The following is a 10366-nucleotide window of genomic DNA, read 5'->3' on the forward strand; positions in this document are numbered from 1 at the left end:
TTTTCTTAGAATTCTGACTTTAATCATCAGAAATCTGACTTTTCTCTCAGAATTCTGACTTTAATCATCAGAAATCTGACTTTTCTCTCAGAATTCTGACTTTAATCATACTGTTGAATCATTTTGATATACAAACGTTGTCATGCATTATTAATATATACGTAACTACAAAACTGAAGGTCTTTGTGAGAGGGTACTCCTTCTATTGTTGTCTTGTTATTTATTTATTTTTGCTGTTGCGGTTTTATTTCATGTTTTATAGTCTACCATTGTTTCCGGAATAATAACATTCATGAGTTGTTTTCTGGAGAATTGCCATTACTTTGGAAACTTAATTTATTTTTTAAATTTTTAATTTTACTTAATCTTAAAAGCAGCCAGACACTAACGGTAAATTTTCGAACGATTCACAGTCGTGACTCGTGACTTTGGAACTAGAAACGATCCAAAGGAAACAGGCGTATTCCTCTCTTGCGTTCTGCACTCTTTGGCTCCGCTGCTTAGCAACAAGCATTAGCGACTCGAGCCCCTGCTAGCATCTCAGCTCCGGTAGAGCAAACGTAGCTTACTAAACGATATGAATGTTTTTCCACCCAGTTAATGCTTTAAGAGTTGACCCAACTTTAGCGACTAAATACATTGTTATTCGTAATTATAACGGGCAAAATGACTTATTCTGTCCCCTTATGAAACAGTAACCATTGACGCCCAGTTGCTTTCTCGTCGAAAAGTGGCTAACCTGAGCTAGCTAACCTTAGCATCCTAGCCTGGCGTCTCCACTGGCTGCAGAGCGGAGCAAATCGTGGACGTAGATATGTCATTGTGGGCTGGCTGGCCGGTTAGCTGACCTAATGTTGGTGAAGAAGTGGTGACTGTTTTTTATTGTTATTTTTTTTATTTTACAGGTAAGTACAGAATTACCATATTGTGTAGTTTATATTGTCTCCCATTCATCCAGACTTGATGCGGCTGCGTCAGCTAGCTTTGAGGAGCAGCTGCTCGGCTCTTGCAGTTGCTCCATGCCAGCAACAGGTCACATCTTGACCAGAAAGGAGAAATAGGTGGCAGGGAATTAAAACGCACATTTATTCTCATCATCATTAGAAAACCTACCCTAAACATTTAGTGTGAGCAAACTGAGAGAAGGAGCAGAGTTATATGTCACTGAGTTGATTTAAAAAAAAAGTCTAAATATGACTTTCGGCCGCCTTTAGGCCTGTAAAATAACTGAATCTGTGAAGATCTCTTTCCTCGTTCAAAACACATGTGTATTGGCTTTCACATGTATTATTCAAATGAAGTGTCTGTTATTTTCAGTGCGCACCTTCTGTGTTTGCAAACTCACTTTGCAGTGTGAAGGGTAGCAAAACAGCTTTCTCATGGGGCCATTTTTCATCCGTTTGACCTTTAATATCCTGTGAGCAAAGTCTTATTTATCAGGTACTTTAGTATATTGTGGCACACTTTGAGTTCACTTTAAATAGAGACAGACAGAACATCTAGTTAATAGTGTGTTAATTTGAAGCTGTTGCAGAACTGTAGAGCTCCTTCAGTGACAGATTGCTGCACCCTAAGTGCATCAGTGAGCATTATCACAGATCCTTCCTCCCAGCAGCTGGAACACTTTATATAATAAGTAAAAAGTTGTTACATTCATGCTGATTTTTGCTTAGTTTCTATCTTAGTTATTAAATAACATGCTGCTGTCATTTTAAACATTTCTGATGTTGCTGTTATTTTCAAATGTCCATTACTGTAAAAATGTCTACAGCTGTATATTGGTTATTTATTCTCCACATCCATAGTATTTATATTGTTAAAACACTTTACGGTACACTCTTCACTATTATGTTATTTTTATATACTCTTCTAAGGTCCACATTTGTGTTAGCATTTTTTCTACAATCTTTTTGCTGCTTTAACACAAGAATTTCCCCATTGTGGGACAATAAAGGGATTTCCTATTCTATTCTATTCTATTCTACTCTACCTTATTCTATTCTACCCTATTCTATTCTACTCTATTGTCCCAGTAGTAATAGTGTGTTAATGTTCTGTCATGTGGTACCTTGGTAGATAGTTAACAGCATATGCTTCAAGTTTAATAAGTTGAGTGAACTCTGTGAGATCTGTGAAAATCAAAGCAAAAATCAGCCACTTAGTGTTAAAGATGATCTGACCAAGTTGTTTAGCCACCATAATTAGTAATTATATCACCTGTCATTGTTCCTAATCAAAACATACTTACTACAGGCTACATGACAGACATATTTCATTACTTTGTCTTGCCTGTGTGAAATTAAAAATTATATTAAAATGAAATAGGAGTCTTTGAACCTCTACATTGGATTGTGAAAATAAAGTAACTAAACAGTAAAAGCACTATTTTCTTTGTTGGTTTAGCCATATGTGTGATGGCATGCATGATGGAGCTTAATTATAGCTGATGAATAATGATTTCCTCTGCAGAATCAAACTCTGTCAGAGGCTGTCAGAGTAGGCCGTCGGTGCCCGCAGAGAACAGCTTTGCAACAATATGTTGTTTTAGCATTGCAGTCAGTCGCTGCATACATAAAGTGGAGGAGGACGCGGTTGCCATGTGGAAGCAGCACTTCTCGTTACTAATGGGAGAATAAACAGGCTGATGGCTGCTTTAGTCATAATCCCTGTGGAATTTATAATATTTATTTTCTTCTTTTAGTAGGCATTTACAGCATTAAGCTGTTTGTTGACTAACAAATGACATCTTTCCTGATCTGATCAGATGTAGGTGTTGGTCACTAAAAGCCTGGGAGGCAATCCCTGTTGGCTTTGATAAATGGAGAGCATTTAAAGTCATTTAAAAAGTGTTTTTTTTTTCCTATTTACTCAAGTTATATTAAAAGATACCTTGATTTTTTTTTTTTTCTTTTTTGTATCCCCCTATTAAATGTGTTCCTGTTGCTAAAACACGTAGAGAGAAGATCCTAAAGTATTTTTGTCTCGGTAATCAGGCAAAGGTACCAAAGTCAGGACCTTGGACTGCTGTGATGAAGACTTTAGTCAGCGTGTTGGGATCCTGCTCTGCCGCTATGCCACCTGTCGCACGACATTTTACTCACTTTGAATATTGCAGTTGTAGCTATAGATGACTATAAATATTTTGTTCTGTAGTGACAAATTGTAATGATGAGGAAAAATACAGCGTACTGAAACATTTCCCCCCTATTTTATGGCAGAGACAAAGTGGATGTTTGTCCTAACATTGTTTGCATTGCCCTTTGTTATGAATTGTGTAAATATAGTTTGCTTCTTTATGCTTCCTTTGTGTACTTTTAGGACCTGCATGTCCCCTGTGTCCACATATTAATTTAAATTTGATTATTTTAAATTTTCTTTACTTTCAGTTGGTGTATGTTAGCGTCGCATCATTAAAACCCCTGAGTGAAACCAAGAAAACCAGCCACCATGTTGGAAGAGGACATGGAAGTGGCCATCAAAGTGGTCGTAGTCGGGAATGGAGCTGTTGGGAAGTCCAGTATGATCCAGCGTTACTGCAAGGGCATTTTCACAAAAGACTACAAGAAGACAATTGGGGTGGACTTTCTAGAAAGACAGATTGTGTAAGTAATCTCAGATGTTGTTACGCTCTGAACACTCATTCATATATCATTAGTCTGAAAAACAAAAGTAAACAATGTTCCTACTCTCTTGCATTCCTCTATAGTGTAAATGATGAAGAGGTCCTTTTAATGCTCTGGGACACTGCTGGGCAGGAAGAGTTTGATGCCATTACCAAGGCTTACTACAGAGGTAAGATCATACTGATAGAATATACCAAGAGGCTATAAGAGGCATGTTGTCTCTTGAATATATTCCTTTTTTGTCATTTATCAACTTTGAACTGTAATATTTGTTTTCTTTTCATAGATCAGTAGCTCATAAATGTAAATTGGGAGGACAGTAATTGTTAAACATCTTTTACCAAATACGTATCTAAAGATGTCTCTATATGTACTAGAAAGTTTTACTTTTATCTTTTCCCACCTTTGGCTGTAAATGAGTCTACAATGGTACATCCACACAGAGATGAGAATAGCTGTAACCGCAAATGTTTGTTGTTAAAACTGTGCATCCAAACAGATGGGGTATTTTGGTATTGTATAAATCATAATTTTTAAAACTAGGTCCCCGAGTGGAAAAATCAGATAACGGCTGTTTCATGTGTCGTTGTAAAACATTCACAAGACATCTTAATTCATAGAGTTTTATTACACATGATTTCTGAATGCAGTTGGTTGAGTTGGATTTGCCTGTGTGAAGGGTGGTGATTACCTATGCAGTCTGCATATTTCTGTTCCTGGATGCATGTCTTTTTCTTTTCTTTCCACTTCGACTGTCTTTATATCAGTTTTTACTAAACATACATAATAAAGGTTGTGGTTGTTATGGAGAATTAATACTTCTGCAATGCATTGTAACTCTTATGCTTCTGTTGATTTTCTGTCAAGCAATTGTCTGATTTCTAAATTATTCTGACTGTATCTAAGGTCCAGTTGCCTCACTGCTTTGAACCATTCAAAGTAAATGGCAACAGCAAATACAATTCAAATATTTTGATAAGATGTCTGTAGGGGATACAACAGCTTTTAAACTGGGATTGTGTTGTTGCATGCAGGTGCTCAAGCCTGTGTGCTAGTCTTCTCGACAACAGATCGGGAGTCATTTCAAGCCATCGACAGCTGGAGGGAGAAGGTGGAGGCTGAGGTTGGAAATATTCCCACTGTCCTGGTGCAAAATAAAATTGATCTCCTGGAGGAAACTGTAATAAAGAAGTAAGTCATTAGGTTATCTGAACTGCACAACAGTAGCATGTAGAACACTAAATGTATGACCTTAAAAATAATTTGATTTTAAACCTTCTTTTGTTTTGTTTTTCAATTTCAGTGAGGAGGCGGAAGCTCTGGCTAAAAGGCTTAAACTAAGATTTTATCGCACATCTGTTAAAGAGGATCTGAATGTCAATGAGGGTAAGTAATAGCAATGAATAACAATGCTTATCGCATGATTGATACAAATGGAGGTGCATCACTCTTTAAATATAATAAAATACATCTTTTTTTAGTTTTCAAGTACTTGGCTGATAAGTATCTGCAGAAACTCAAGCAGCAAACAGCAGAGGAAACAGATGTGGTCCACTCAACAAGCAATAAAATAGGTAAATGTGTTTTGATTTTTTATGAATATTTATGCTACATTTCATAGATCTGGGTACAGTATAATACTATTTTTATTTCTTCAAAAGGTGTCTTCAATACCATTAGTGGTAATGTAAGCAACCAGAGCTCCAGCAATGGCAGAGAAGTTATCACTCTACGACCCAATAAACAGAGAACGAAGAAGAGTAAAAATCCCTTTGGAGGCTGCAGTTTGCTCTGAAGACGTTTTCAACAATCTAGCATTTCATTTCAGTGAACTCCATTTATATTTTAGATAGCATTAGTCATTCTTCTGTTACCTGGATGCCAGTCTACAAAAGACTTGGACTATCAATATCTCACCATTTTCAATTCCTCATTAAATGATCTGCAGACAAACCAGGCAATTTGTGTACAACAGTTGCTCCCCAGCTACAATTGCCTTATAAAAAAGCAACAGCTGCAATCTTTGTCAAAAATTAATTTTCATTTGTGTGTTGGTTCTTTTTTTTCCCCCTCCTCAAATGTGTGTTGATATATAGAAAGGAATCCAGATGTCTTACAGCAGAAATTGCACTTGGATTCTGGAAACAATTCCTCTAGTATGTAGATTTTTATTTCAACCAACTCTGTGTTCTACACATATGCTGTGCAATATGTTTCCATGTGTTGTTAAAAGATGCACAGATTAATTTTGTACCATATTTTTCTAGCAATTAACAGAATATGGTTCAAACTATTATTATTTATCCCTAACAGATCCAAAGGTGAATAGTATTTTTGTATGAAGCACAACAGTGTTGAGTTATTATGATGTGCCAAATTTACTCTCACGGAGTGGTTAAAAATCACATTTCAGTGACTTGGGTTAAACCTTAAATCTGGTCCTCAGTTGTAAATCAACAATAACACAAATAATCATTTTATGTACACTAAAATATATGACTTTTATTTAGAAGATAAATTAATTCTACTCGTCTTTGACCCAGATTATAATTATGATACCTTATTTTCTTTGCACCTGTTTCCATACTATTCTAAAATCATTGAACCTAATTTCCTTTGACTTCTATTCGGCTGTAAATGCTAGAATTCAGGGTGACATTCAAAGTTCAGGATGTGATCATCTGAATTCTAACATTTTAGATGTTCAGGCATAAGCCTACAAGATTAAAAGCCTACTGCTAAGTAACATCTGTGCCTGTGGCAGTAAGTCACTGACAGAATGTAAAACCGCTGCTCTCAGAGAGTGGCTCAAGTCGACCATTAGGACAGGATATTAAAGTATTTATATGCTCTGCCTGATGTTTAAAAGAAAAACAAAAGGGCACTGAACTGAGAGCCTGGATGTGTATGCCTTTTTTATGTCAAGCCTTTCATTTTTTGTTGTTTTTGATCAAGCACACATACTTATATAGTCCTTTGAGAAGGTCTGGTATTAAAACCAGGATTAAAACAAACATTTCAATTCTACATGTGGCTACAGCTGTAGCGTCCTTTAAGTCTTATACTATCAATGTATGCATGTTTTGTTAATTACTATAAAATGCTCTCTGATGTTTACCTTTATTTTACATTTAATTCTGAAATTAAGGAAAGGTGCTTAAATGTGTTCCACGTTGACACCTATGGTACTGAAAGCATTTCTCTCTTCTTTCACACCAGTGAATGTTCAGCAATGTTTACATGAAATAGCAAAGGTTTTAATCCCACCTCTTGCCGCTTATGTAAAATTGTCTAGATGATAATCCTGTAAATAATTACTCAATTTATAACATTATCAGTAACATCATGACTGAATGACTCTTGTGCACTTTATCATTTAAATGAAATCTTAAGACACTACATAAAAAAATTACCATTAATATGTGTTGTTACTCAGGTGGAATAATAATCTCTTGTAATCTGCTTTTTTTTTTTTTTTTCTCCCACCAACACTGACCTTCATAAACCAATCCCACGCATTTAAACAAAGCGACGTGTCCCAGTGTGATGGAGTCTGACTTATGGCAGACGGATGTTTTGGTTCGGAAGTGTTTGAAGGAAAGTTGATGAATAAAAGACGTTTTATTCCTCTGGTGTTTTTGTGATTGTACCATTAGTAAGTCTGTCAAAGTAACTTTCTAAAATACGAATTCAGGCCACTTTTTTTTTTTCTTCAGATTTTTATTGATTTTTTTTTTTTTACAAACTGAAAACATTTTAAAATGCACAGTGTGTGTTAGTGCCGTCACACAAGGAGGTAGTGTTAAGTGCATCCTTTATCCTTCAAACTACCTAAGGTGAGGTTCAAAGATTACAGTCAAAAATACTTAATTGAATGACTCAACTAAGCTAAAATAAAGCAACTGTAGAGTAGTATTCTCATAATGTTTATACAGTATTTGGATACTAAAAATGGTTTACTTATAATTGAAAAGTTCTAGTCTAATGTAGAAATAGTGCCACAATGTTGCATCAAGTGCAATTTGTTAAAATCAACTCCTGACTTTGTGAACATGGATAAAATTAGTGTAAACAATATTTCCCTTTTTTATTTTATTGTTCAAAGCATTTTCATCCCTTATGTTTTTTGGGGTTTTTTTTGCCCTGAACTCTTAAATGTTTTGTTTTATGCCAACTACAAACTTCAATGTATTTTTGTACCTGTACAGTTTAAAAAATTCAATAGGAAAGACATGGTAGCCATTTTATTCTAATTAAAACATCTACGTTATAAGATTATGCCAATCAGTTGCATACAATCCAAATAAAATACATTGAGGTTTGATGTTGCAGTATAAAAAATCAGGTGTTATGGCTGCTTTTGGGAGGCACTGTATTTTTCTGTTTCCCAAAAAGACTTGCTTTGCTGCAACAGGTAGACGTCTTCTAAAACTAATTAAATCCATCAAAGTTTACAGCAATTCTTCATGAGGTTAGAGGAATTAAACACAGGCTTTAGGTGTGTTTATAACCAGCCTTAGTGTCCTCCATTGGCTTTTGTATCATCAAGTTTTTGGTGATCCATGATCTTGATGTTCTTCTCAGCGTTTTCAGTGTTCCTCACCAGAGTCTCCAGCCTCCTCTTGATCTTCTTCTGGTCCTCCAGAGCGCAGCTGATCACTACAGCCTGAAACTTCTGGTCAATGGGGACAGGCGGCGCTTCAGTTACACAGGCCGCGTGCAGGGCCAGCAGCTGGTGCCGAGCACCTTCCATGTCACTCAGTAACTTTTTCACTATTTCATCTATTATAGATGTTGCCTTCTGCAGTGCTTCCTCCTGCTGGGGGTTCCTGATTGTGCCAATAGAGATCTCCACACACAGCGTTCGGCCCATCAGACGGTCGGCGGTTAAAGTCAACTCTTCTCTCTCACCTTCAAAATATAAGAAATAATTATATTGATGCATCCTTCCGCCACTATACCGACGCCTTGCTTATCAGTTGAAAGAAAGACAAACTTCATTGTCACTTTTTTCTGAATCTAATTCATTGGAGTTTCAAAGAACAACTTTGTAAATCTATTTTGTGAGAACTATTACTGCATCTGTAATAATGGATGATAGATCCAGGTTTCATTTAAAGCTAAGATAGAGAATATTTAAAATAGGCTTAAAAAGTTAAGCCAGGTGTCTGTAAAGTTTATTTTTCACAGTTACAGTGAATACTTAGGTTGGATTCACACACAAACATAGGGAAGGTTGCTATTGACACCCGCTACACCTAAAGTTAAAGGAGCTCAGTGCATCCAAACATACTGAGCTATATATGTGCATACTAAAACTGAAATAAACTAAAACAAAATAAAATTTCCAAGTTTGATTCCCAAATTGCAGGCTGCAGTCGATGCTTCAAGAGCCACTGACACTGATGTGCTCATTACACAGGCTCCCACTGTTTGATTCCCCGTCTAAAGCTACTCTAATTAAAGTCAAATTCGTTGTATAAGTTGCAGCTTGAGGTTTTCATCGTAAGCTGTCGGTTTTATCTAGCCCAAAGCCACATTACCATCTAATGCAACGTTTTAGAGCATTTCATTCCTCCCTCTGCTGAGAAGCTGTATAGATATGCTGATTTAATTTCCCATTAGGACTTAGTAGCTGCTTCAATGCTTTATTAACCAGCAAACTGGCATTAAAGCTAAGAGCCAGAGGCAGATCGTCACCATGCCTTCTCATCGATGAGGTCATTCAAGCAAAATGAACTTATTTCAAGCACTAAATGTAGATACTGCATATAGATACTTTTCAGAATGCTAACATTTCTATAATAAGATATATTTTTTTATTCTAATTTTATTGGAAATCAGATCCAGCTGTATGGGTGGATTGTTTTCTATAGGGTACTATTGTGCTGAGTTGATCTGGACTTATATACATGTAAAGTCATTGTGGGTGGAGGACTAGTTGCTGTGTTATTGTCCAGCTTCCTGATCATCACCTCCACCCATACATGCATAACCTCATCGGATCACAATGCTGCAGAAAAAACAAGAGCAGCTTAATACAAACATCTCTGATGTTCCTGCTCTGTGGCATTAAGCTGTGGAGAACTTTTTTTGACCTCATGCAAGCTGGAGGAGAATTAGCAGCCTCACCCGGACAGATGTTACGCATTTCTTGACTGTTTTGCAAAGACTGAATCATTTCCAGGATGCTCTCCCTTTCCTGCTCCATGGCAGATGCGGCTTCGCGTAAAGCCTCCACCCTGATAAGACAAAAAAAACAACAGTGAATCATCACCATCAAAGAGCATTTATTCCTAAACAGCTTCAAGCAGAGGGGCTATTTGTGCTTCCCAGTCAGCACTTGTTAAATATTACACAACTTAAATTTTAATTTTCAATAATATGGGTAACTCTCGTGGGTTTAGCGTGGCCCACGTGTCCAGGCCCGTTACTCTACCTTATTTCCAGCTGATCCAAAGTTTCCAGCAGCCGTCCGGAGCGATCAGCCATGGACAGCGTCCTGCTGAACTTACTGCAGGCAGCTTCGTTCATCTTGGCCTGGATCTTTGCTTGAGCCATGCTGATAGGAACGATGAGGATTGTTGTTTCTGTTATTAAAGTCGGGAGCGGTAATGGGATGGGAGTCCAGCACTGCGTGTTCTCCAGCTGAGCGCTTTTCCTTCCACTGAAGCGGAGCAGAGCCACAGGGGAACATTTCCAAACATGGACTGACACTTCCTCCTCCACGCGCCTGTGGAAGC

The 10366-nt window shown here is 37.0% G+C and overlaps 2 protein-coding genes across 2 annotated transcripts; one reads left to right on the plus strand and one right to left on the minus strand.

Moving 5' to 3' along the window:
* Nucleotides 1-511: 511 nt before the first annotated feature.
* On the plus strand, nt 512-7243 carry rab23 (RAB23, member RAS oncogene family). Its single transcript, XM_015374529.1, has 7 exons — nt 512-905; nt 3387-3602; nt 3707-3792; nt 4658-4814; nt 4927-5009; nt 5105-5197; nt 5285-7243. Exons 2-7 carry the CDS (start codon nt 3448-3450, stop codon nt 5416-5418), a joined length of 708 nt encoding a protein of 235 aa, XP_015230015.1. The 5' UTR covers nt 512-905; nt 3387-3447; the 3' UTR covers nt 5419-7243.
* Nucleotides 7244-7392: 149 nt separating this feature from the next.
* On the minus strand, nt 7393-10366 carry bag2 (BCL2 associated athanogene 2). The gene is made up of 3 exons (XM_015374489.1): nt 10063-10366; nt 9756-9865; nt 7393-8534 (listed from the first exon to the last, which is right to left on the minus strand). Exons 1-3 carry the CDS (start codon nt 10182-10184, stop codon nt 8140-8142), a joined length of 627 nt encoding a protein of 208 aa, XP_015229975.1. The 5' UTR covers nt 10185-10366; the 3' UTR covers nt 7393-8139.

Source organism: Cyprinodon variegatus, unplaced genomic scaffold (genome assembly GCF_000732505.1).
Source record: "Cyprinodon variegatus isolate N-32 unplaced genomic scaffold, C_variegatus-1.0 Scaffold104, whole genome shotgun sequence".
Taxonomy (NCBI): domain Eukaryota; kingdom Metazoa; phylum Chordata; class Actinopteri; order Cyprinodontiformes; family Cyprinodontidae; genus Cyprinodon; species Cyprinodon variegatus.

What these genes read in the sequence shown, in the direction of transcription:
- rab23 (XM_015374529.1), top strand. Translation starts at nt 3,448, where the DNA reads ATGTTGGAAGAGGACATGGAAGTGGCCATCAAAGTGGTCGTAGTCGGG. An exon ending in TTTCTAGAAAGACAGATTGT is followed by an intron (nt 3,603 to 3,706) that starts GTAAGTAATCTC and finishes ATTCCTCTATAG; the next exon opens with TGTAAATGATGAAGAGGTCC. An exon ending in TACCAAGGCTTACTACAGAG is followed by an intron (nt 3,793 to 4,657) that starts GTAAGATCATAC and finishes TGTTGCATGCAG; the next exon opens with GTGCTCAAGCCTGTGTGCTA.
- bag2 (XM_015374489.1), bottom strand. Translation starts at nt 10,184, where the DNA reads ATGGCTCAAGCAAAGATCCAGGCCAAGATGAACGAAGCTGCCTGCAGT. An exon ending in TTGGATCAGCTGGAAATAAG is followed by an intron (nt 9,866 to 10,062) that starts GTAGAGTAACGG and finishes TTGTCTTATCAG; the next exon opens with GGTGGAGGCTTTACGCGAAG. An exon ending in AATGCGTAACATCTGTCCGG is followed by an intron (nt 8,535 to 9,755) that starts GTGAGGCTGCTA and finishes TATATTTTGAAG; the next exon opens with GTGAGAGAGAAGAGTTGACT.